Raw genomic sequence first — 27,884 nt, 5'->3', positions numbered from 1 at the left:
TAAATTATCGAACCTGCATACTCTAAGGATAAATAACAGAGTTTGAATATCTATTGCCCGTCCTTGCTACTAATTTTTCTGCGGCGTAAGCCACGCGAGCGTTCGAACAAAATGGAGTAATCGCTTGGTGGTCGAAATACCATCGCCAATTTCGTTCGAACTCGTACGGCGCCACCGCATAATTCAGTCGACGGTTGATTATCGAAGACGATACGCCGAGAAAACTGCCGAGGGAAGTCGAATAATCCCGTTTGGGCGCAACTGCAACGAATAACTCACCTCTGATAGCCATCGAATCGATTGTTCGCGGAAGCGATACTTTATACTTCCGTGGCGCGGACGATCGATTCGCGAAAGGCTCGCGAATTTCACGTCATACGCTGTCAGTCGCAGGGACCAGCCGGATTATCAAAATCCTGCAAATCTATTTTCGCCGTGCTCCTCAGACGTTCGAAATACACTCCGTTTCCGCGGAACCAGAAAAGTCTTATTTTCGCAGTCGATTTTGCCGCGCCACGAAAGACAGTCGAAACGATTTTTCTCGCCGATGGAACGGTACGTCCCACGGATTAGTCGAGATAAACGGAAAGGAACGGGATTCGAAGGTTCGACCGGTCTCGCCTCGAATGGAAATGCGACGATTTCCACTGTTCCGTGGAACCGACGAATTACGTTCACAAATTCCGGCGATCGTCTGACTCACCCGTAAAATGGGACTCGTCTCTATCTCTAAATCTATTCGAACGCGTATCTTCTACGACGACGCTTTTATTCGAGTCCCCTGAATCACAAGAATATTCGCCTTACGTGCGTCACAAGCGTCTTCGATCGTAGTTGAAAATTAGAGAAAACCTCGCGTGACGTTCGAATCGTTAGAAAGTTAATGGCGACGAGCTTCGAACGATGCAGAAACCGTATGGTGATCGTTGTTTATCTCCTACCGATATAATCGTCCAGAAGAACGAGCAAAGTAATGAAAATAGTATCAAAGTATCCGGTACAATTATTGGAAAATGAGCGGGAGTTATCGAAACGTTCAATTTATAGTACTTTAACCGATTTCTTCTTCTTGCATTAACGGATGATCGAAAATGGGGTCGAGTAGACCATTGCGAGGACCTCGTTAAAACCATTCGCAAAGAATCAACTTTCCTTAAATCGATAGTCGCTGATAATGTGACCTGGTGTTTTCCGCGTGGTCTGAAAACAAGGCGAAACGATTATAAAAGATAAACGTTCGTTTGTGACGTCCTGTGTGATGTTATTTAAACAAAGCTCGGTTGTTTGCGCGTTCGAAAACAGTAGCAGATCGGCACTGACCACCGATTCCAGACAAGTTCACGCGACGGGAGCGAGCACGAGCTCGAGAAACTCGACCGCAGGTAGAACTTTCTAGTATTTAGGCTCACTAAATATAGCATGAGTCTGCTATAAATCCCAGGCTCCCGGACTTGCCGAAACACAAGTGTGAGGCTTCTCTCGCGGCGCGTTCCGCCAAGCACGTCGATTTTTCTCCGATCGATTCGAGCGCAGAAACGATCTCTCGCGTCGAGAGGATGACTCTTAACCTTCTTTCGGCGAACACCGACTCGATTCTGGCTCAACAGACGGCTAACTGTTAACAGTTGTCTGCCTTGCATCAACTCCTGTCACTGATGCACTCACGGAATTTAGCAAACAGGATGCAAAACGATTCAGTGCTTTACGAAACTTTATTAGGGACGATAGGCAACAGTTGTATCTAATATCAAATCGAATTGAATAGTCTCGTAGGAATGGTAGGGCATTGTTTATAGAATTGTCAGATTCAGCAGTTGCAAAGTTCGAAACGGAGAGACAAGCGTCAGAGTTTTTGATAAGAGTCAAACTCGCAAAGGGAAGTAAAAGCCGAGTACAAAATGAGAGAAGTTATTTACGAAGCAATGATCTTGTCGCGAAACGTAGGAGCACGAGTCCCTGGTATTTGTAAGGTTTGTTTCAATCAATCTAGGAGAATAGACCGAGGAATCCATTATGTTGGTGAATGGAAACGAAGGTTTCACCGTATCGATTCTCATACGAACTGTCTACCGATGATTTCGATTTGTCAAAGAACTAATAACGCCCTTTGACCTAGGAATCGGTTCCTAGGGAAAGTCAAACGCAAACGGAAGTTCTCGTTTCAGGAGCTCGATTGGACTTTCGAGGGGGAAGATCTATGCTTCGAGGGCTTTTCTTAAATACCAACCTGGTTTTTCCGATATTTGTTATATTTCGAATCTTGTAACGTTATTGCTTCTGGTATCGAGTTTCCACGAACGAGTGGTGGTTTTGTTGACGTGGCGGGGGGCGGGGGAGAGTTCCAGAAAGTGCTTTTGACGTTCGCGCGGGAGAAAACAACGAATGGCTTTTAAGTTCGACCGGCTTTCCGAACTTTCGATCCGTTCCCGCGACCGTGATGACGTCGATTCGCGGCACGAGTACAGCCTTAAATGTTAACGAGGCACGGAAACAGGGAGCGGAACTGCTTCGTCCCGCGGCCATAAATATTTATCGTTACCCAGCGCGAACTCTCGAATCGTCTAAGGCGTCGCGGCGCCAGATTGCTGGTCTAGCGAGCGCTTGGAATATTTACGGCCGAAGTTGACCGGCATTTCTCGGAGTCCCCCTTTTCGGCCGCGTGGCAGCTAAAGGGCACCGGAGGCGATCAAGGTTCGCATCGTTTCCGCTCACTCTCTCGAACATTAAACATTTAGCGTACAACAGTAGTTCCGTTCCATCTTCGGTCCCCTAATTGAGTCGCAACAGAAAAAGATTGGTCCGTTAACTTTCACATTTGGCATCATAAAGGTCAGATACACGAGCAGATACTAATTTAAATCCTAATGTCATTTAGTTTTTCATTAAATTTATGGTATCTACCGACAACGTCGAATGACTAACCGCAGCGAAATGTCAACCATCCGGCTCGAACAATTTCCTAAACATTAAATGTCAAAGTTCTCATTCCATGGTCATACGACGTGAGATCTTGTTATCTTTTCATACTCTATTTCTTCGAAACCGTATACGACGACATCCGATGGCTATTCTGTGACCCATTAGCCATTCTTATTATCGCGCTCTGGCTGTCGAGTTATGTTGATACTAAAAGAATCAGAAGAAGAACCAACAACTTTTTAAAATCCAAGATGCAAACTAAAAGTAACAAAGTTTTGTACTCTGTTTAGGTCACGGAGGGAGGTTCGAAAGAGCCCAGTGCCGTAGCATGCCGGCGAGCTGCAGCGGGTGGTGGGGCGTCTCTGAGAGAGCGCGTCGATCGGCGTCGTCGGACGTCTGTACGGGCGTCTGCACGGGCGTCTGGTTGGAAGCCGAGCAGGGTCCGGAGGAGCGTGCCTGCGCGTGTATAACAGGAAGAGAAGGAGGCGGAGGCGGCGGCAGAGGAGGAGGTAACCGAAAGCGTAGAAGAAGGGGGAGGAGAAGAAGAAGAGAGCATCGAGGCGGAAGCACGGAGCTGATCGAGGCGCGGAGGAGCGTCCGATGAGCGCGGGGGGGGATGGGGGCTCGGGGTTGGGCCCCCCTGAGCTGCTGGGGGCCCAGCCGACTGCCGCGACCCCCCCCATCCTCGGGCAGCACCGGAACCCCCAATCTGCCCAGGACGGACAGCCAGCAACCGCGCAGTCGCAGACGGGCCAAACTCTCGGGACCAGCACTGGCGCAGCCAAGTCCGCCACCAAGCGGCCGGCTCGCAGGGGTGGCAAACCCCCGCCCGACAGGCCCGTTAGGGCCCTCTTTTGTCTACCCCTCAAAAATCCCGTGCGTAAGATGTGTATCGATGTCGTTGAATGGAAGTATCCTTTTCAGAACTCGTCGCACGGTATTCTCCGTTTGCGTGACACCAATTCTCCCCGGTTAGAAAGAGGAAAATGTCGGATACGAAGCTCTTTTAGTTTTAAGGGGGAACTGCAACTACCCTATTTACTTTTCATTCGAATGCGCCACATGTTAGGTGTAGCAAGAACCAAATACCTATTCGCAAAGAGGCGTGGTACTTAAATAGTGTACTCTCGCATTTCCCGCGAGCGCATAGAATATTTTACGAAGATGAAACGAAATTTTCCAACTTTCGCACTTGTATTGTTTACCGCGAACGCTCCACGATTGTCGTCGATGCAAAGGTAACCCCGTTTCTGGTCATCGAAGAAGCCACATACCGACGAAACGTTTTTGTAACCACTCGTAGCGTAAATTCGTTCTTTTTTTATCATTTCGAAAGTTTCAAACTTTCCACGTCCGTTTGAAAACGAAACAAACCGATGGAAGGAGGGTGAACACCGTCGCTCCCTGTTGACAAAGTCGTTCCAGCGTATACTGGTCCCGGTTTCACCCCTCCTACCGAGCATGTTCAGTAAAACATTTACGACGCGTACAAAGTCACTCGATACGGATCCTAACGAAGATCGTTCTTATTAACCGAAAGTAACGTACGATGTTTTCATCGCCCACGTAGAATCGAACGGGGGGGAAAAAGAGAGGAAGAGTTTTCCGCAACGTTGAAAATGGAGAATTATTGACCGTCGTAGCGGAAGCTTTTTACGCTTTTCAGTCTCTGTTTATATTTAAGAGCTTTCAGAGCCCTGGGAAACGCGCGGTGGCGAGAATCGGAGAAAGTCGAACAAAAGTTTCCCCGGCTCGCGGTTCGATGAATCCTCGAGAGCGTATTACCCGAGTATATTTTCATTTTCCTTAGCCAGACCTTTCATCGACACAACTTTCCAGACCTTTTGAGTGGCTTATTCTCATGACGATATTCGCGAACTGCGTCGCCCTGGCAGTCTACACACCGTACCCATACGGTGATTCTAATCTGACCAACCAGTATTTGGTGAGTATCGACTTTTCAAATTGTCATTTTCGTTCCCGAGAACAAGCAGAAACGGTCGCGTATAGAAACTGTTTAATTTCCGCCAAAATTACCGCGTTCGAGACCTCCTCGACCGCAATTCGGCGGCAACAGTCGCGAGTCTTCGACCAACAGGTTCGTTTTACTTTTCGTTGATCGACACACACGGTTCGAACAACGAACTCCGCGGCAAACAAATTTCGATCGCGCTAATAATAGAGAATATAATAGGAATAACAGTTCCCGTTCATCGAACCACCGTGTACCGGCCAAGTTATCGATAAATAAACACACTGTCCAAGAGACAGGGTTGATGGCATGAAATTTATTCGAGCTGAAACTTCAATAATTGTTCAATCTTGCTGACATGGTTTTGTACCGTAGCCCACTATTATCGGAAAACATGATTCATATATGGGCCAGTGTGGACCGGTCGCTCGGAAAACTGGTCGCTTTTATGCAACGTCGTTGGACCATCTTAGACGCGGAGCATTACCATGGAAATTGCGTTTTCCATTGTCGCGTTTGTACGACACCTTTTCATTCCAAACCAGCGAAATGCTCGTACAATTTCCTTTTCGCAATCCTTTTCGGAATTTCCTTGTGGAAGGACGTTACGATAGTTTTTATTAAACCGTTCCCGTTACAGTTCTTCAAATATTCATTTTTCTACTACGACATCCACGAGAACAACGTATTTCATTTAAGAGAATATTTGTACCACGATTGTATAAAATATTTTGACGAAAAGTTCCCGCGGCTTATGTTTTAAATAGGATCAGCTTAGAAGTTGCGGAACTTTATCGAAGCCCGGGTTTCGACGATAAAGAAAGCGTTTTTGAGGATCGTTGAAACTAGCGCCGAACGAAGGTCTTGGTAAATTCGAGCTTGGATAGAATTGAAAGTAGCGAGGCCGTGTCCCGGAAAATGGGTAAAAGCTTTTCCGAGATGATACGGCAAGATCTGGCCTTCGAGGCGAAGCATAAAACCTTTTATTAGAGGGTGGGTTTTTCCCAAGGCTTATCGCGGCCGATAGAGCACACTCGTCCATGTCGCGTCAGACCGGAAACTTCTGCAAAAGCCGTTCTGTACATACACGGTGTATCGTAACGCGTGGTCATCGCTTCAAGGATGGATTTAAGCCACAAAGGCCGCAAGAGGTTCTTACAAACGCGTCTTCTCTTTAGCCTTGTTTTCCGATTCCAGCCACTTCTACGTTCTGTTAATTCCATTAGTAAATACAGCGTACAGCAACATTTAGCCAAGAATAATACTCTGCTGCTCTACAAAATGTGTAACAGTTTTAAGATTTCATTTACGATGATGAATTTCTATATTCTTTCATATCTTATCATTCATTATCTCACGATTGCGTTTATATTTCAGTTGATTTCAAAAGATTGCGGATCCTTCGATGCTTGTCCATTGATCGAAACAGTATGCGGTCGTCGAACGCGACGTTGGTCGTCTTGGTCGGTTTCCCGTCGGTTCGTTTACCTCGCAAACTCTCCGTTCGTTTACCGATGTGTGTCAAGAAGACCGTGAATACGTTAAGTGGTCGTGGACGGTCTTGATCAGTCATTGATAAACTGTACGGAGCGTAAGTAGCATGAGCGTCGAGAGCAGCCCAGTGGATGCGTACGATCTCGATCAGCCCTCGATTTCTGTCGCTATATCGATCCCTGGGAATTGATTGAATCAAATACAAAAAACATAATACTTAACAATTTATATAATATTAAAAAATACGTTTTCTACATTTTCAGTCTAAATGGAAAGCAAAGCAAAGCTAGCGGGCATTTAACGCGTTAAGCAAACGTTAAATAAGATCTCAATCATCTGCTCTGATTGGAAATTTTTGAACCGCGTGTATCTCGTATCCGGGGATGAAAAACATTGAAAGCACGAATATCTGACACACCGGAGCTTTCCAGGATGACTTTGATGGGGAAAACAAAGATACTGGAATATTTTCGAGCCGATACTCCGCGTGATTCGTGGGAGCGTCGCGTGACAGAAATCGCCAGGAGCAAAGCTAGGGGTAATATAATACGAACTCGAGCCAATCGGCTATGCCGACGAACCGGTGATCGATCGATTTCGGATATTAAGCGTAATGGACGTCCAGATAGCATCCTCGTTCCTCTCTTCTTCCTGCTTGCGGCTTTACGCTCGCCTTCCAACTTCCTCATCGCCATTGCGATCTACCCTTCGCGTGCACCCTTTCGATGTTAGTTCCCCGCAAACTGTCTCTTCGTCCTCGAACTTTATACGTGGAAAACTATTTAACTTGGAATTCAGATCGTGGAAAAGCTGTTTTCATCTTGACAATTCTCGCGAAACCGACAGAACGCGATCGCTGGTCGCGAACTTACTGCGACAATGTATGCAATAATCTTATAAAAACATGGGATTGGCTGAAACGGAACGTGGCGTCAGAGTTGACACAGGTATATAAAGGGTTAACAGCATTGTCCTTGCACTTAGACTTTGCGCGCTTAATCAAAGGGAAACGTTTACTTTCGGGCGTGTAAACAGTCCGGCGCGTGCGGAGAATTTAACGCGTGGTCGATTAAACAGGAGGATCGTTACCTCGCGCGACTGTTGCCGCTAGATCAAAGGAAATATCGTCTACGCATTATCTGATGTCGTGTTCTTCGTTGGTCTGTTTCAGGAAAAAATAGAGTATATATTTCTTGTGATTTTTACGGTCGAGTGCGTAATGAAGATCATCGCTTACGGCTTCGTGGCCCATCCCGGGGCTTATCTTCGGAACGGATGGAACATACTAGATTTCACGATAGTAGTTATAGGGTGAGTACAATTGTATCTGACCGCACCTTTATCCTACTTTATCCGCGTGCTTTCCTAACGCGCGGAACAGAACGAATAAATAGTTTACGATCTTCCTTAAATGCATCGTTGTCTTTGCAATGTAAGTATTCTAATTTTCCATAAATTGATCAAACTTGTACACACAGCATAGACAACTAAATCGTTAACTTACGGAAACAATAGTAGTCATCGAAATGCTTCGAACCTAAAATTTACGTTTACATACATAACGAACTTTAATTACAGGTGCATACGTATATCAGTGTACACGTGTAATTGGGATACCAAGTTCTAAATCAAAATCAGCTTGACCCGCATGTAGGTCAACGCGTTAACACCGTAACTAGAGCCGGAGAAATTGTATTCGTGACTAACGAATAATTCAAGTCGAATGATTCATTATTTACGATTTTGAGATACAGAGCAGATGTTCGTTACAGTTGAGAATAATATGCTTCGTTATCGTTTGTAAATAAATGAGGTAGAGATTCAGGTATAATATATATTGATTTGTATAATAGCCTCGAGAATTTCAGTGATAATCTTAGATATATTATCGCGAAGTTATACACACTCTGAATAGTTTATTTGAGCAAGTGTGATAGGGAAACAAACAGTCGCCGTGATTTAAGCGATAGTTCGCTATGCGTGCCTTGTGTTGCTCACATGTAGGAGTCGTTCATTATTAAAACGTCAATTCAACAAAAATATGTCGATTCCGTCTATGAATAAATTTCAGGTTTCGGGGAAATTCGTTTCCCACGGAATATCGGAGCAAGTAATCGGTTGATTGATTAGTTTACGCACAAAGTGCAATTCAGCCATCTTACGGCGTGGTTCGAGAGCCAATAAGCCGAGTTGCAACCGATAGGATCATAATTATGGCAATATACAGGCGTAACTGCATTAGCGTGGCAGCAAGCCGAAGAAATCTGCACCCTGTCTACGGTAGTCTGATGCATCTCGTAATAATACGGGTACCGGAAGATAGAACCACGTTCCAAAAACGATGAATTAGAAATGTACACAGCGTTTAGGGTAAAATGAAATATTTCGATAGAACAAAAAATACTGAAATCACGTATACGCGACAGCGACTGTCAACGTGTAGAATCGTTGTCGTGCTTTTCTTCTCGTATAAGTTTATCGGTCCGTCGGGAGAGAACACGTGGCCGTCGTAAATCGACAATTATGGGAATCGTCGGGACCAATAATGGAAACTTTAGTGCGCGCGGATTTCGCCAACGGGATCCTTTGCTCGAATTTCATCGCGCTATTTTATCGTCGTTGTGTAGGTCGAGAACGTACCCGATCGTCCAATATCGTCGCGCGACACTGCGATGACATTGAATCGGCACGCGACCCCCTTTGTTACCCTTCCGTGCTCCACTTTGACTCAATAAGTTCTGCTTACCTCGCGAAACAAGAGGGTTTTCCTTCGTTTGCACGGCGCCTTCCCCTCGGTCCGTCGAGCGGAGTGCTTTTAATTTCGTTTCGAGTTCTCGACCGTGTCGTTCCGCGTCGAACGCCGACGTCGGAAATTTTCTATTCCGCTCGGATTTTTCCCGCGTGCCCGATAAACGCGTACGCGACCGTCCGGCTTTTTCGATCACGTCGAATCGGAATTTCGCGACGCGGAAACGCTCTTTGCGGCGAAATGAGCGTTCCCGATCGCGGAACGGATCGTTTAATTTCCATATCTCCTCTTTCCAGCATGGTGAGCACGGTGTTGGCGATACTCATGAAAGAAGGCTTCGATGTGAAAGCGTTAAGGGCTTTTCGAGTGTTACGACCTCTCAGGCTGGTCTCCGGAGTACCAAGTAAGAGGATTTCCATATCAAAGCGACAACTCTGACATCGGATCCGCGCAAAGACACGGCTGTCCTTTGTCCCATTTCGGGAGACCGGTCTAAGATGAAAAGTCCCGATTAACGTACCCCCTTCGATCTGTTTCAGGTCTACAAGTGGTCCTAAACTCTATTTTGAGAGCGATGATACCCCTATTACATATCGCTCTGTTGGTTCTGTTCGTCATCATTATTTACGCTATCATCGGCCTCGAGCTGTTCTCCGGGAAAATGCATAAAACGTGCAGGCACAATGTCACCGGTAAGAATGGCGCCACGGATGTCGGTGAAACCGAATTGTCCGTGGGTCTTGAAAATCAAATGGACCGAGCGTCGAGAGCATTAAGCGTGCAATCGATTACTACTCGAGGATCCCCTATAATCCCCGGTTAACTGCGTTTAATCGGTTCACCGTATCAGTCGTACGTTCGAGTGCTAATAATACAATTGGTTACCGTACGGTTAATCACGCGAGCCACCACTCTGGAACGGATTCCTGGCGCGAGAGTTTTCCTCGCGATTCGATTGGGGAACGGATCGAAATTACGTAAGAGTCCTGCAACGGACCATCGATCGGTCCTCCGCGGTAACGGTTCCTTGAGAAATGAAATATCGAAGAGAAGTTGGCAACGAACGACGAGGGAGTTCCCGGCTTAACCCCGAAACACACTTTGCACCGGCGCTATTTTAGATATGATTCAGCCGCGGCGACAACTAACGTCTAATTATTCTTAGCGCGCGGAACGCGAGCTGCGTGGCCTACCGTTAACGCGTGTCCCCGCGGTAAACAGCTGATTCACGAGAGGACGCGAAATCCGCCTATCTACGCGAAGCAGATACGCGCGAAAACCCACCTGATCGCCTCGTTCCTTGCCAAACGCACGCCTTTCTAGCTTCGCGACATTTTTGTCTACGATACGAATTTAATGCAACATGGGGGTTAGATATGGTTAGATATAGCTCGAACTTTGATGGTTTGCGATCCATTCACCCTTAACGTTCCTTATAAACGATCGAGAAATGTTTCTTGGAATTCGCAGACGCAGTAATGGACGACCCAGTTCCATGCGGGCCCGGAGGCTACCCGTGCATCAACGTGGGGCCCGAGTACTATTGCAGCAAACAGTTCTGGGAGGGTCCGAATTGGGGTATCACGAACTTCGACAATTTTGGCCTGGCCATGTTGACGGTGTTTCAGTGCGTGACGCTCGAGGGCTGGACGGACGTCCTCTACAGCGTAGGATTAATTTCATTTCATACTAATGGATCGAATGGTCAAATTAATTCACTGTTTTCACCCTCCGGGCAATATTCACGACCATGTATTTATTTGATATCGTTACGACCGTGTTTGATCCTCTTCAAATGAAAAAAAAAAGAGATAGAATTTCCACGCACGATGGAGTAAATAAGTGCATATTCTCGAATGCTTTACAAGGGTCTCCAGACCCTTAGACGTTATTTCTGCGAAGCTCTTCAACTTTTAATGCTTCTGCGAAACTTGTACGAGGGTATACGTATACTCGATGTTCTTTTCAACTTTCTTTCCAAACCGTTTGCCCTCCAGATCGAAGACGCGATGGGGAGCTCGTGGCAATGGATTTATTTTATCTCTATGGTGATACTCGGAGCTTTCTTCGTGATGAATCTGATTCTCGGTGTGTTGTCCGGGTGAGTATATTTCATTGTCACGTACGTAGCGCGGTTAAGTATCGACGCAAGGTCGACGCCGGGAGCACGAGGGGGATAGTCCCCCGTCGAAAACTTGCTCGTTTTTGGCAGAGTAGTTTGTTTCTCTTCTCTCCGAAGTCGGTGTACGACAATATCGGCCCCACAGCGTCGCGTGGTCCCCTAAGAGGGGTCTAAATATAAATATCTCTGTCGAAAAGGCATACCCGAGCGAGACCCTCTCTTTTCGAAGGGCTTTTACGCAACCATGGAGCTTAAACTGCGCAAGATATACGATTATTTCCATCCGAGTAAAATTAAATTTATCAAACCTAATGTTTCGACTAATTTACAACCCTTTTGGGCGAACGAGGACCGTACACGTGAAAATACAAACACCGTGCATCCAGTGGTACAAATTTTTCACGACAGCAATGGAAAATCTTTCGATTCGTAATCTTTAGTTTTCGCGACGAGGAGTCGTGAATCATTGAGTCCCGATATTTCGCGTACCGTTTTCCCGTCGCGATAAGACAGTCAATGGGACGAGTTCAACGCGCTCGAAAGTAAAGTGCAATCGATGAACGCTGGCAAAAGGAATATAGGACAGAAAGTTTCCCAGGAAAGTTACTCGGTTTGAGTCGCGTCGCGTGACACGGAAGTGCAAGTCCCGTTCCGTTTCGCGAAAACTTGGTCGTATTTTGTATTCGCCGGGGGATGTCGAGTAGGCGGTTTCCCGATTTCCGTTTCATCCGCGAGCGTTCCAATTACGAACGACACCGAGGCTTCTAATCACACCGCAATCGCGTTTATTATCATCCATGGCCGACGTAGAGAGTTCTCAAAGGAGAGAGAAAAGGCGAAGGCGCGGGGTGACTTCCACAAGCTCAGGGAGAAACAGCAGATCGAGGACGATCTCAGAGGCTACCTGGACTGGATTACGCAGGCCGAGGACATCGAGCCGGAAACCGACGAGCCCAAGATGCAGGATGGAAAATGTACGTGTCCCAATTTTTATTCGTTCATTCTGCATGACCCGATTTCACTCTCCATCGAAGGAGGATACTAAAAAATGAACAATTTTTGCATTGTCTGAAAACGAAACATTCGTACGCTTTAACCCCTTAAATAAAAGAAATAGCACACGTTTGAAAACTGTTAGAATATAGATGTTGATGGTCTCTTCGAGATTTAATAATTTTTGTAACGTTACTTCGTTTCTTTCATTTATTTGAGCAAACGTCGCAGTAATCAGTTGTTTCTCGACGTCGAAACTGAAATCCTCTTTCAGAACACACAGCACAGTGCCTGTAGTACCTTATCGTATTATATGAAGCTTCCTATTCGATCCGTTCCCGGAAGAGGTATTGGCATTTCTGACTCGCCCGCGGCAAAAATTGTCTTTCCAGTTGGTCGACCAAGAGTTTCACAAATTTCAAATCTGTCAGTGGTTTTTTATCGTTCGCTTTTGTGCTGTTTTCCATTTGGTTCGAAGGTTTGCGACGCATAACGCGGAACTACGTTTGACAAATTTGAACGATTTCACCGATTTTTACGGTATCTGTAGCCCGGGCGAACCGTTTCGCGAAGAGTGTATTAACGATGCTGTACGAATCGCTTTTTCTTATGTGAAAATAATACAGTTTAAGAAAGGGCAATAAATAAGTATTATTTTTATAAATTGGAAATTTTAACGTGGTGATATTAATTTTTCCAGCGAAGCAACAGAACGAGATGGAAAGCACGGATCAATTGGAGGGCGATGAGGAAGGGGTGCAACAGGAGTCCGTGTGGAGGCGGAAGAAGCGGGATTTCGATAGGTAAGAACGCCACGATAACGAGCCGTTCGTCCATTGTTGTTCCACGAACGAAACGGACAGCGTATCCGATGTTTCGTTGAATTGAAATTCTACTGTTACAAGGAAACCCACTGTGGCTGAATAAGCGTGCTGAAATCGTGGACAAAACGTGAAACAATTTTCTCTTTTCTGATAAAACTTCGAAGCTTTCTAAAGAAAATTACATTCACGAAAGATCGATTAATCCATTCCATGGATAGAATGAAACATGCAATATTTCCAATTGCATGAGTCCCGCAATAAAGACATTAAAAGGTTCGGAGAACATTAGTCTAGAAAGTTTTCTGGCCACACACATTTTTGGTAAGGAATTTTTTTCTCGAAAGTGCGTAGGATTTCGGGGGTATGCATATTCACCAAAAATGATTGTATTTGACCCCAGGACACAAAAATAATTTTTTCAGAACGATTTAAAATTTTTTTTTTTCGCCGAGAAATTTAGCCACCTACCCCCTGTCGATTTTCCTTAAAAATTGGTTTCTCATTTTTAATAAATTCCTTTGACGCCCTACAGAAAAGTTATCTAATACTTTTATGTAGGTACCCATGAGCTTTACTTTAGAAAAAAGTTTCATTGAAATATATTCACAATTGTGGGAATTATGGCTGTTTGAAAACTGGACCATTTTTATGAGGTTTTTCTCATTTTGCGGGGTCAAGGACCAACTTTTCGAATATTTTAGCGATTTGTACATATTCTCCATCAAAATACGCGTAGTTTGCTTTCTTAAACATTAAAATCGTCCAATCCGTTCAGGAGTTATGACGTTTTAAAGATTCGCATGAAATTTCAGGGAAACATATCAATGGTATGGTCAGACATTTTTTTCTCGAAAATGCGTAGGATTTCAGGGCTATGTCTATTGACCAAAAATGATTGTAATTGACCCCTGCAACTGAAAATATTTTTTTTAGAACGGTTTGAAATTTTTTTTTTTCGCCGAGAAATTTAGGTACCTACGACAATGAAAAACAAAATATAGAGTTGAGTTTGGCTCCAATGTGAGACAAATTTGCCACAGTGCGATGGTCTGTGAAGAGACAAAACGTTGCATATTGATTAACTGTCTGTAAGATCGTCAGGGAGAAGTCGTAGATCTGAAATTCGAAGAGCCTCGCTACCGCGTGTCTTTGATCGAGCGATTTTGCAATGGAAATTCGCAGGGTGAACAGGAGAATGAGGAGGGCCTGTAGAAAAGCCGTCAAGTCGCAGGTTTTCTATTGGCTGATCATAGTACTGGTTTTCCTCAACACCGGCGTTCTGGCGACAGAGCATTACAATCAGCCGCATTGGTTGGACGAGTTTCAAGGTAAACCTCGAATCTGTTAATCCTTTGTTTGCCCTTTCGCTGTTCTTGCTTGACTGTCAGACCGAGACTGTCTTTAGACAATTGTAAACTACAGGATAGCACTTACTTTCGCACTTCACATTATGAGTTCTATCTAGACTGGTTTCATTCATAAAAATGTAACTATTAGTAATTCATTTTTCTTTCCTTCTCCCTGCAGAAATCACAAATATGTTTTTCATCGCGTTGTTCTCCATGGAGATGATGCTGAAGATGTACAGTTTAGGATTTCAAGTAAGTCCCTTATTTTATCCGAGTCGCGTGTCAGCCACGCGACCCCCGTAATCGAGAACAATGAGAAGAGCGAGCATTCAAACGATCCTCGTTTGCCATTGTCCAGGGTTACTTTGTCTCGTTGTTCAATCGCTTCGACTGTTTCGTCGTGATCGGCTCGATCACCGAGATGATCCTCACCAACACGCACGTGATGCCACCGCTTGGCGTTTCCGTGCTGCGTTGCGTCCGGTTGCTGAGGGTGTTCAAAGTCACCAAGTAAGTCCGCCGAAATTCGCGATGATAATAAAAATAAACGCAATCGTCGCGAGCCTAACGTTGGTTTTTCCAGATATTGGAGGTCGCTGTCGAATTTGGTGGCCTCTCTGTTGAACTCGATACAATCGATCGCGTCTCTGTTGCTTCTGCTCTTCCTGTTTATCGTGATCTTTGCCCTTTTAGGCATGCAGGTTGTAACGATCGTCTTCGACAGCAATAAACGTCGTCGCCCGGCTCGTTTAATCATTTTTCTGCTTCGCAGGTGTTCGGTGGTAAATTCAATTTCACCGAAATGCAGGACAAGCCGCGTCACAATTTCGACAGCTTCTGGCAGAGCTTGTTGACCGTCTTTCAGGTAAACGTCGATGATATTCGACGCAAACGTATCGACTCGAAAGCATCATTGTTCCTCTTCGATTCGCAGATATTGACAGGCGAGGATTGGAACGCGGTGATGTACGACGGAATTAGAGCCTATGGCGGCGTCGCGAGCTTCGGCATGCTCGCCTGTTTCTACTTCATCATTCTCTTCATATGCGGTAACTGTATCCTTTTCAACGACGCGTGACGCGACGCGTACGATCGATACTCCGTACTCTGTCTCTCTTTTTGCAATCAAATCGGTGGGATTTGGACGATTCTCTCGTATCCCTAACGCAGATCGATGCAACAAGCGAGGCACTACCGTACGGAGTAATTAAAATCGTTCGAACGTACGGTTCTCTCCACAAATATCCACGTTAAATGATCCTTGATCGGAAGAAGTAACGCAGATATTCTATTGAACGTCTTCTTGGCTATCGCTGTCGACAATCTCGCGGACGCCGAGTCGTTGACTGCGATCGAAAAGGAAGCCGAGGAGGAGGTGAGTCCTTTTAATTTTTTTGACATTCTGCAACGCGTCGCAAAATACACGAACGAACGAATTTTTCTTTCGCTCATCATAGAAAATTTTTATCCGGATGGAAATCCATCTCTGGCATCGAACGCGTAGCGATAATATAATAGTTGAATACGCTCGTATTTCGCGTACCTTTGAAATCAATTTTCATCGAAAGAGAGGTATTTTTTACCATAAATTTGGCTTCACGTTTTCGGTTTTATATCACCGAGTCGTTCTCTGTTTTCCATGTTTAAAAATCAGTATTCGTTGAAATTCCATGGACGAGATATTACAAAATATCATGAGTATCGGAATTGTAATTGCTGGAACGAATAAAGTGACCACTGTGACGGTCGACGCGTTGAAACCGTGTCTGAAACATCGTGATCGCTCTGTATACAACGGTATCAAGTGTTTTGCGTGTAATTGTTCCGTTGACTGCCCTATCGTTCGTCGATCGTGGATCCGTGACGGATCGATGGTCGAAAAGCTGAGAGGGAGCGACAAATCGGAATGCGTCGCTTCAATAAACATTTCACCGTTGCGTTTACTCGGTCGCGGGATCGGGGGCGAGGAAAATTAGAATGCTGGTCGTTTTATCGTTCCCTCAAAGAGCATCGAATGATGCTGGGGTCTCGTTTGCCGTCGCTCGTAATGACCGTCGCCAACGCCGACGTCGACTCTGACGCCGACTCCGACGTCGTTCGACCAGCCCTTTATTGCACGTTACGTCGCCTCGAGTTTGAATCTTACAAATATTTGACGCATCCTCGTAATTAACCGCGAATCTAGGCCGCCAGCGAGTCACCGAGATATTAACTAGCATTAACCGCAACTACAATTGATTTCATACGCAAATTAACGTATAGAAATATTGTATCCGTACATCTTAGAGAACATCATTCTGAACTTGGTCCCTTTATATTAGCGGTTTTACACACTGTGTGGCGTTTCTATTGCGACCGGGGGATGTTCCGTGGAAACTTAAAGAGCGACATAATTACGCGCAAATCTCTTTACTCGGGAGTTTAATAAAGGTGGCATGCGAGGTTATCTCGCATCTCTGTTTTAATAAAGCGGTCGTTTAGCGAGCCGCGCATACAGGATAGGCTCCTAATCGCGATGCAGCCGGGAGGAGAATGATCGTAAAGTAGAATTCGAAATCGTGAAATGGAGCGTCTGCGAATAATATAATAGGTAGCTATTTTAATTGAAGAAACGTTTGGACCGCGAGTTTTATTTTTTCCGGATGATTTTCAAACTTAATCTTGGTCGATTTGGGAATGTGGAACCCGCACGAACGGACCCAGTATTTTATAAAGTACAATGCACGTTCTCGGAGCACGCGAACCGTTACCAATATTTCGCGATTGATATCCCCCCGGTCGACGAGCATCGGTCGAAAACTGTGTCATCAGCTTTAATCGGTGCGCTTCGATAGCTCGATGAGCTACGGAACTACAAAGCACGCACGCAAAATCGAGGCCGTCCCGATCGAATACCGATACTCCGGAATTAAAGCTTTTATTGAAAACCGTCGGTCGCGTCGTTGTTGGTTTTCTGCCTGCCCTCCCTCCTCCCGTTCTCTGCTGCCCGATGTTTTCCATTTTTTTCTTATTTTTCTGTTGTAATGTTTCGTAACGAACGACTATAAATATGCGGGCCAGCTCGAGCGCGAAGCGTCGCGGCCTGGGGTTGAGAAAAAGAGGCCGTCGTCGAACAATAGCCGTCGATCCAACGGTGGATGGTATCGTCGCGTTGCCGCGTAGCTTAACGTTAAAAGTTTAATCGTTCGTGATTCGTCGATAAGCTAATGAAAAATCGTTAGCTCTCGAGCGTTAACCCGTCGAGAAGTTCGGTTCACCGCCTCGTGCTGTGGAATTTAACGAGCGATCCGTAGAGGGGACCGGTTTCTAGAATTCGATACGACGGACCGAGTCAACGTCTTTCCAGTTATTAATAAACCGCATTAAGTTTAAATTAGAACAATAGCCTCGGCCCTATATCTCGACCAGCCGTGTTTGCGAGGAATCGATCGAATAATTTCAAGCGTTACAGAGATCGCTAGATTTATCGAGGGGCTTTTTTAAACCCGTACAGAGTTTAGGTAAACTTTTGATTTCGTTAGAATTTCAGAAATATCGCGTAAAATATTCGTATGGGTGAAACAATTCGGTTAAGTCAATGAGGCATGTGAGTGGCTTTCAGGCCGAGAAGAACAAATCTCACAGCGCCTCGCCAGCCAGGGACGAAGTCAGTGGAGAACAGGGCGATGGCGGCGAAGGAACCGGTGGAGAAGACGAGGGTGGTGGCACCGATCTCGAACAAGATCCCAACGAAACGATGGAGGATTACGAGGCGGCTTTGGACACGGAAACGTAAGTGTCGGGATTCGAAGCTCCTCGAAGCTGCAAAATAATGGGTGGTTCGAATAGCTCACCCTTGCGGTTCTAGGTCCGAGAAAAGCGAAGACATGAACACCCACGCGAAAGTGCGGCTGAACATAGAGTCCGACGAGGAGGTCGAAGAAGAGGAGGAGGCTGAACAGAACGAGATGCACGGTACCTTTTCATTCAGACTACGTTTAACGATTAATGAATATTTCTGAAAATGAGTAGATCTGATTTTAACTTGAGTTTGGTAAGAATGGATAATTTTCTGTGCTTCGAACGAAAATATTTAGACGATGGTACGGGACAAGGGGTGTCGGCCAGGCCGCGGAGAATGTCTGAATTCAATATGGCGACCAAGACGCAACCGATCCCACCTGGTTCGGCCTTTTTTATTCTCTCGCAGACGAACAGGTAAATCAACGATCTAGATACAGAAAGTACCAAAATCGTTAAAATATTGTATCGTGGTTCAGGTTTCGTGTCTTTTGCCATTGGTTCTGCAATCACGGCTACTTCAGCAACGTGATTCTCGTGTGCATCATGATATCCTCGGCCATGTTGGCGGCCGAAGATCCTCTAAGCGCTTCGTCTTATAGGAATCAGGTATTGAAAACTATCTCTTCGTCTCCGATACCTAGAGAACGAAGAACCCTTCCACCGTAATTAACGATCCCCTTCGTTTCTTTCTGTTGCAGATATTACAGAATTTCGACTATTTTTTCACCACAGTGTTTACGATCGAGATCTGGCTAAAGATGATCTCTTACGGTTTTATCATACACGACGGCGCGTTCTGCCGATCGGCGTTCAATCTGCTCGACCTGTTGGTCGTGTGCTCTTCTCTCATTTCGATGTCTTTCAGGTAAGTGGTTGCTGCAACCCTTCCACTTCATTACGAGAAGTAGAACAGTTTCATTTGGCAAAATAACATTCTTTGAATTCAATTGTGTCAACAGCGATGGTAATTAAGCGAAAAATAATAAAAATTTATCGATATCGAGCAGCTGTCCGCTGTTACGATGTAGCGAAACGAGCAGTTCTTTGCTAGATAAATGAAACGTGCTAGTTCTCGCAACGCACGTCGACACGATCGAACAGGAATGTTCACCTTCGATGCACGTTTTCAGCTCCGGCGCGTTCTCCGTGGTGAAGGTCCTCCGCGTGTTGCGTGTCCTGCGGCCTTTGCGCGCCATCAATCGTGCCAAGGGATTAAAGGTATCTTTCTTCGCGTATTTACCCACACGAACGATCGGTAAACTTGCTAAATCGGTCCCACGACACAGCACACGCCCCGTACTAGATAACGCGTAAATAACGCTTCGGGTCACAGTAAATATCTATAGTGTTTCGGGATATCGAGTCGCGTAACGTTCGAGTAAACGTCTCTAAAGGCTAGCAGAAAGTGATTTGTCGAGTTTCGTCGGTGAACTGTTCGCGATCGTTTCGAAGAATCGGGACGATTAATGTAGCGGGATCCAAGTATCTGTAATCGTTGTCGATCTATCGCAAATAGAAGCATCTCGCGCGTCCCAGTGCTAAACACGAAAGTAACCGACTCGAAACGGAGAATATGTAAACGAAGTAAGAAAACGATAAGAGAAACAAGAGGTAAACCGACGTGATAAAATTAGTCGGTACACGTTAATCACGTTTCCAATGGAACGGATCTACATTATGATTAATGTTGAACCCAGCACGTAGTACAGTGCGTCATCGTAGCGGTAAAGACTATCGGAAACATAGTCCTCGTCACCAGCCTCCTGCAGTTCGTGTTCGCCGTCATTGGCGTACAACTGTTCAAGGTAGGATCGCCAGGCCCGGTACACTAAAACGGTCCTGGGACATTCCTTCTGAACCTCTCGTAGTACACTAGAGTGGCATAATATATACAACCAAAACCCCTGAAAACCAACCCGCCCCCCACCCCGCCCCAGCCCCACAGTCTGTCGTCAGCCCTTTCTTTACGATCCGATATGTATCGTCATATCTCGTTCATTCATTACCGCTCACATACGTTTAACGCAACGCCAAAATAATTTCACCATCACCAAATTTATCTCACAAACTACCAAAATTCGTCTCTACCACCTCGGTACGCCTTTGCTCGACATCCCGACAACCTTCGACGATTATTCGCGCCGTGTTCACAATCTACGATTCTCGAGAATAGAAAGTAACTTTCCGTACTTAACTATGCGCGTGTTCGTGCTTAACCCTGATCCAACAGTCTACCGAGTTTAAGCAACAGTTAGAATCTGCGCGCAAATTTATACCGTCTTTAAGTATCCAAGTATCTCGTAAATGGTTCGAGTTGTAAGAGAAGTCGAATAAGAGAAATTAACACGGTTTTATGGATCAGTTTGAGGGTGGAATCTTGTTATTTAACGTTTCTAATTGGAATCGATACCGTTGCGGAGAAATAATCGTCGAGAGGTGGTGCGGGGGCACGAGGCAGACGTTGTTTTTTCCGACAAATGCACCTCTGGGTATTTTCCCTGTGAAACAAGCTGTGTTACGTGTAATTTAATCATTGGGTTTCTTGTCTCGACACTCTCTCCCCGAAACCTCTCACTGGGACCACTCTTGGTTTCTTCTTTCCCTTGAACGTTTGTTTTTGTTTGTCTTTTTCCACCGATACGTGTTCACCCAATCGAGTCGAGCGACTGCCCTCATCCGAGACACTTTTACGCCGTCTCCTTTAAACAAGCTTTTTGGATCCCACGATGGCTTCCGTCTAACGCGCTGATTGCCGTCTAATAAACGAGCTTGTCCGTTTCTATTCCTCGTCTACGTAGCTTAGAGTTTGGCTTGACTTTAATCCAGTCTGGTTTGGATAACTTTCGATCGATTAACGCGCGATTATTCGCGATCGTTCGGCGTAAAGGCTCCTCCATGGGGGCACGAGACGCGGCCATCTTTCACTTGGGACTTGAAACGTTTGCTCATCGTCGAATTACGCGGACTACCTTCTCCAAGGACCACGGACGCAACGATTTATCCTACCATTTCTTGATAGAATTAGTTTTATTCTAGATTAATTTACAGAAAAATTACAGTCTATTTTATTCTTTAATAGGCTGAAATAGGACGCTGTATAATACGATGAGAAACGAAGAAAATACAATAGTTTTTTTCGTGTTATTTGTAATCTGAGATATAAAACGAAATTGTATCACCCGAAATCACGCTTTGCCCATCTCTGGTTGTCTCGCGTCCGTGGAAAAAACGTTGGAATATCTCGTGATATTTACTCGTACTACGATAAATCGTTGCGTCTGTGGTTTCTAATAATACTGCGTTCGATAATGCGAAGAAACAACGGTGGAAACAACGGGAGCGCGACAAATTTAGTATTTTTCCTCGCGTACGCGTTCAAGAACGACGATCGTAAAAGTTTATCGTAATAAGACGCACGGTTTTTTGTTGCGTTCCCGCTAATGGGATTGTTTGTCTTTCGATTAGTAGAAAAAGGCGTCCAACGCTACCGAGAGTCTATTCGTGGTAGTATAGGGGAGACCGATCGTAATGGAGGCCGATCTCTTTCACTTTCTATCATTTCGAGCATAATATACGTTAATATACTATGCCACGGCATGCCGATGTTCGAAGTAGTGTGCGAGCATTTACAGTCGGCCACAAAAATATTGCCATAACGGCACGATCTCGATTATCGAGCCTCGTATTTCAAATAAATAAAATCAAAGAAGTGTCCCAATATTTTTGCGACCGAGTATGCGTACATAGTAGACGAGCGACCGGGGGGAGATGAGACGGTTGCTCAAAGTAGACAGAGTCAGAACGAAAATGATCGTTGGCATACGTGCACGTATGCGTAGTTTACGAAGAAAATGATCGTACAAATCGGCTTTTCGCAAAGGTCCACTGTGCCCTGGGTCTCTTCGACTTTGGCTTTCGTATCTTCGTTTATTTCTCCTTTGTCTGGACTACGACTACGACTTTCTTTGCCTCTCTTTTTCTCGTCTCTCACGTTTCTTCCCTCTTTTATCTCTCGCTGTTTCCCTATTTTTTCTTTTTGCCTTCACTTCGCTGCTCAAGACTCTATATAGCTGAAAAATTGAATTAGCAGACACACGAACTCAAACACACGTAGAGAGATTAACTCGCGTAATCTGTCACGTTGGACAGGGACCGTCGCTATTGTCGAGCACGATGTCTCCGAGAGAACGAATCTAGTATATTTTACGCGAAAATACAATAATTTCCCAGTAAAGCGAGACATTTCGAACGGCAACGGATGATCGGAACCTGCACGCGTGCTCCGGGACACGTGACACTTGACAATTGACACTGATTACGTTTACGCGGTTCGTATTTATGCAGTTGCAACCTGGATCTATGCTGGGGAACATTAATCCCCAGGGACAGTATTTGTTTCAACAAAAATAGAGAGTTTTCATTTATAAATAACGATCGTAAGATTTAGAAATTCACGCAACCGAGAAAAACTGTGAGATCTTGATTGGCACCACAGCTGGTGACGTTCTTTTAAGGCGTAGAGCATCGTTCAATTAATTTTTCAAACGTATATCTGTACCTTTGTCCAACGAGACGGGACAGCAAACGCCCACGCGATGAAATGAAGAAAGAAGTATCCATCTGCTGTCTCGTTGGACAAGATATAGCCTCGTTATTATCAAACTTGGTATAAAGAACTTATGACTCCTTATTGTACGGTAAGGGGTTAATGTTCCTCGACGTACATCGACGTCACAACTTCGGTGTAAATCAAGTCCGTGTAAAAGAGCCTCTACACAACGAGTCTTAACCAATCGCGTATACAAAATTGCTTATACACAGGATGCCTCAAAATTAGCGGCTCAAATAATCAAGGGACCAATTCTCTCACGTCTCAGGGAAATGAGAAGCATTAGATCGACTTTCGAGTGCAATTCTCCCGAAAACGAAGGCTCCAATGCAAATTCGTCTTACTTCGAGTCATAGAATCCCTCTGACCCTATTCGTACTTGTAATTTTGTAACTCTCTATAGAGATCTGTCTCGAGACGAGTCCCGTCGCGTAGAGGCTCGTTAAACATAATCGCAGACACGGACACGGACACGATCAGTCGACCAACGTCAAAACACACGCAGAAAAGACTCACGCAGGCTTCGTGGTTAAAACTGATAGTAGAGGATTGTTTGACAATTGCATGCTTGTGTCGGCTGAGCGTTGCAGTGGTGTGTTCGCTATATTAACACGAGAGAAAGGAAAGGAAAGGGAAAGAAAACAATGGGCAGTTTCGTGATCCTCGCGAGTGTATCGAGCACCGACGGGATCCGAGAAAGAGCACGGGAGGAAAGCGATTTTTCCTTCCTCGCGAGCAACTCGCGACCGAACGCGAGATGAAACGCGACGTTTAGCTTTCTCCGATCCCCATAATTGCTGCAAAACGAAACATCACGGCGCTTCTCTGTCCGGTCTGCTCGCAAAGGGCTCTCCGTTTTTCGTTCTCGGCCTGAAATCGCGTACGACACGGTCGATCGAACGAATCAACCCCCGCAATTTTGGCCCGACAGGCTCGATAAGCCTCGGCTCGGTTCGTCGACTATGTCGCTCATCCGAAACTCTCGGAACAATGAGCTTCCTTTTTTTCCCCCCGTTGATTCGTCGAGCCGTTTATCTCGCCGACTGCGTTTAGCTCGCGGTACACGACCCGTGAACTTTTCCTCGCGAATCGTCATTGATTTTTCCTCGAGAAAACGCTTGGACGTCCAATCTAATCGAGTAACACACTTCGCTGCCGCGCGCCTTCGTAACAAGCAGCGATGGAACTAATAACGTATCGATACTGTCCGTATTAACTTTGTTTCTACCGCGGTTTTACGCTACCTATTTCGATCAGTAGCTGGAAGATTTCGAGTTAAAATGTTGATAGATGCCTTTTATATTCGAGGCAATTTATTCTTGAGGTTTAATTGATCGATTGCGAAGAATTTCCTGCTTTGGTTGAAGTTTTCGAGGCACCATCGATATCGATAGTCTCGTGTATTCTGCACTCGAAAAATTCAAACAGTGCCGGGGTGGCGAGTATAAGATTTAGGCAGAATTCGAAGAAAGGCCGCGGCAGCGAACGTGCCAATGAAGCTATGTTTCAATTAGACAATTCTTAATCGAACGACAGAGTTAATCTACCTAAAATTCGTTAGATTTTTGCAGCATCTGGTCTCATTCATATCCTAGAACAGCGCTTCTTAAACTTTCGTCACTCGCGAGCCCTAATCATAAAACAAAATAAAGAACGACCTCCGATCTATGGATCACTTATTTTATTTATGTACTTAAATGGGTAGTAACCCTCTTTACTGCAAACAGCGTAATAAACTGAGAAACGATCGTACGCGTATTATCATTGCCATATATTGATCTGCGTTTAACGAGAAACGACCATTAATAAAATAAATAGCCGTAGTTGGAAATTGCATGGTTAAACGATTTTAGAACCGATAGCCCTATGGATAGATAGTTTGAAAGAATTACACGACCTAATAGCAGAATCGACACGATAAAGGGTGGGCCTACGAAGGATGTAAAATTTGAAAAACCATCAGCAAGAGGTCGCGATCCATAGTTTAAAAAGCTCTGTCCTAGGGGCGCGATATCTCACGACTATTGCCCCGGACATGATCGACCAAATACAGGAAAGCAGAACCAGAAGCATAGTTCGACGCTCGCAGAAAGTTAGAGAGTGTTTTAGACAAGTTGTAGAATAGTTTTACCGTCCATAAGTTCTTTCAAGCACTCAATTAGCCTTAGACAGAATCGGATTAACTAGTCGAACGTCGTAGTTTGGTGGATATCGATCGCTTATCACTACACGCTCTCTGACAATGCACATACACGTACGTACACACATACAAACACACACACACATCACTGAAACAACAGTGTATCTTAAACCTACGTCGATGCATCGATGGTTCGCGCGAGCAAAGTGTTCAACGAGAAACAAAGACGAGGGACTTGAGCTTCGAAGCTCCAAGGATACAACTTCCTTTGAACTCTGCACTTTGACACTGAATGGGAAGATAAATTGACTTATTATTATTTATTATTATCAAGAGATAACCTTTTCACCTTAAATATAATAAAAAGAGTACACGTTTGGTTCTTAGAGAATATCTAACGATAATAATTAATTCTGACCCCGTTTCGAGCTTTGAAAGGCATCGAATCGAGGAGGGTAGACGTTTAGCAATTTTCCCGTGCCAGAATTAATAAATGCAAAGGACGAATGGAGGCGTATCCTTGGGGCGTTGGAATGCAGGTTGCATCCGAGATAGTCGTGGAAGAAACTCGAAGGATTTCGATGCTATTCGAGCGCCTAGTTCCTATTCGAGGGCGTGCGAGAGGGTGGAAATGCATCGTTCAGGAACGCAATAGTGTTCGACGCATTGAATATCGCGGAATATCATCGAGACGACGACGGTAAAAGCCAATAAACCTCGATGATGCTCAAACGGTGCCCCAGCAAAGCGAAAACTGATTAACTTCGAACCACCTCTAACGCATTTAATTTTCCATTTTTTTTTTTTTCTTTTATTGATGCTAGTTTCCCGACTAATACGGTTGACATTTTTTACCAATCGATAAACTCTTTCGAGCCGCTCTCGAAGATTAAAACGAATAATACAAGGTAAATGCAAAACGTCGTTCGACTTCGTCGACATATTAAAGGTTTTCCAAGGCTTTTAAGCACAGACCGCGAGCTCGCAATGTAACATTTAACGTTGGTAAATGCGTGACGTTATATTTACGACGCCGGCGACCTTTTCAATCGTTTTAACCACTTCGCGACCGTGGACGAGATATACGAGAGCTTCGATTCCGAGAAGAATCGGTTCGCGTTACTTTTTAACGATGGATAAGAGGGTTGGTAACGTTAAAAGAAGGGCACGTTGTTTTTAGGGACGTAGTTTATTTAGTTTTTTTTTTGCACAGAGTGTGTAAAGATGTTGTGTCTTGACTCTCCATTTACTTGTATTAAGGTCAAATTTTTTTACGATCCAGAAGAAACTAAATTGCGTTTCATTCGTTCTCGCAGGAAATATTAAAAAGTTTTTATTATTTAAGGTAGAAATGTACATATTCCGTTGCTCCTTCGAAGTCAGAGAACAGATCTTTGTTGATATTTCGCAGTAGCTCGTGTACCAGTTGCAATATGTTCACCATTGTTTCACAGGCACGCATGCAACTCAGTTTCCATATTGTTCCGAATTCGCTCGTGCAGATTTGATCAATTTCATAGTCGTTGCTCGACTATTGTTCATGACTTTTTGTCCGTAGCAAAGCTTTCTGCATCCCTGCTACGATTCACAGGCCGTATCGAATTTTGGGAGATATTTTGGTCACTGGGTCTTTCTTCGCTTGATCCTCACCGATCCAGAGGTGCAAAACACAACATTTTTATACACACTGTACATGGTACAAAACGAACATAGCGTGGGGGATATCTGCAATAAACTATTGCCCTACATTCAAATGCAAATATTGGAAAAACTCGCGAAAATATTTCGTCCGTGGTTGTGGAACGATTCACCCTCGAAAGGCGGATGGACGAAAGGGTCATTTTGGCCCGTAATAAATTTAATCATGTTTTCAATTATGTAGATTCAATATACGAACGCTTGAAAAATTCCATAAATTTTCCAATAGTTGTACAAAGTTATTCCAGCCAAGATATATATTTGTATCTACTCGAAAGGTCGTGTAAACTAACTGATCGTTAAATAAAGAATACGCCTGGGTCAAAATGGCACCGCATCCGCTGTACGAGGGTTGATAGTCGACGAAAGATCGCGATCGGAAGAAGAGGCGATTCGGTTTGGCGAATAATTTCGACGGTAAAAGACGGATAAAAGTCCCGATCAAACGACGAAGCGAGATGATAACGATAGAACGTTTCGAAGACTATAGATTAAACGAGAAAATGTCTCGTGCGTGGCCCCCTCCCCATAGGTGCATTGCCGAGAAAAAACATCGAGCACTGGTGGGTTGGATGGATGGCGAGGGCTTAGTTCACGATTTAAAAGACTGATAAGATAAACAAACGAAGCCACGGGTCGAAAGAATCACCCTCCGAACGTTAAAGGGTCGTTAAAAGAATCCGACGAGTTCGCGACAGGGAAACACATCGCCGTCGAGCCTCCTTGCAGGTCGAGCCGACAACGACCAGCGAAAAGAGATGCGTTGTTCATGGTCCACGAGAGACCATAAGAACGAAGGGACGTAAACGTTTCGATAAAGTGACACCGAAGACCACCGAGCGAGGAACGAAAAGCGAAACTGTTGAAAGATGACGTTCGCAAATAAGCTTCCCGACTCCACCCGCCCTTAGCCCCCGGAGCCCCAGCCCTTACAGCCCTGCAGACCCTTTTTAAGAAAATAGACTACTCGATCTCGGCCGAAACGATTCGGGAAAAATTAAATTTTAAATTTAAATCCAATTTGGACGCGTCGACTCGAGCTCGAGTCTTCCTAAAATGGAGACAAATTCATACTGTAACTTTTATATTTTTATATTATACATAGTTTTTTTTCGCCTTCGAATCGACTTTAAATTTAAAGTTTAATTTCCCCGGCTCGTTTGCGAGGAGATCGAGCAAAAAGTCTGCTTTTTTTTCAACCCTTTTGAGCAACCCAGCTCCAGAAACAATAC

General features: G+C 44.9%; 1 protein-coding gene across 1 annotated transcript in view; it reads left to right on the top strand.

Annotated features, from left to right (window-relative positions):
* Window positions 1-27,884, top strand: part of Ca-alpha1d (Ca[2+]-channel protein alpha[[1]] subunit D) — a 60,887-nt gene that overhangs the window by 15,476 nt on the left and 17,527 nt on the right. Inside the window, 23 exon segments of the mRNA XM_076763968.1 lie at window positions 3,210-3,830; window positions 4,759-4,864; window positions 7,557-7,696; window positions 9,431-9,537; window positions 9,674-9,826; window positions 10,605-10,801; window positions 11,132-11,235; window positions 12,067-12,230; window positions 12,950-13,052; window positions 14,256-14,401; window positions 14,601-14,674; window positions 14,781-14,932; window positions 15,006-15,123; window positions 15,195-15,287; window positions 15,357-15,477; window positions 15,706-15,797; window positions 18,024-18,193; window positions 18,270-18,376; window positions 18,499-18,619; window positions 18,682-18,811; window positions 18,904-19,070; window positions 19,336-19,423; window positions 19,903-20,010. Coding sequence (XP_076620083.1) covers window positions 3,520-3,830; window positions 4,759-4,864; window positions 7,557-7,696; window positions 9,431-9,537; window positions 9,674-9,826; window positions 10,605-10,801; window positions 11,132-11,235; window positions 12,067-12,230; window positions 12,950-13,052; window positions 14,256-14,401; window positions 14,601-14,674; window positions 14,781-14,932; window positions 15,006-15,123; window positions 15,195-15,287; window positions 15,357-15,477; window positions 15,706-15,797; window positions 18,024-18,193; window positions 18,270-18,376; window positions 18,499-18,619; window positions 18,682-18,811; window positions 18,904-19,070; window positions 19,336-19,423; window positions 19,903-20,010 — 3,072 coding nt within the window. The 5' untranslated portion in view covers window positions 3,210-3,519.

Source organism: Colletes latitarsis, chromosome 4, assembly GCF_051014445.1.
Source record: "Colletes latitarsis isolate SP2378_abdomen chromosome 4, iyColLati1, whole genome shotgun sequence".
NCBI lineage: Eukaryota > Metazoa > Arthropoda > Insecta > Hymenoptera > Colletidae > Colletes > Colletes latitarsis.
The sequence above is the reverse complement of the archived record's forward strand: the minus strand, read 5'-3'. Positions and strand labels throughout refer to the sequence as shown.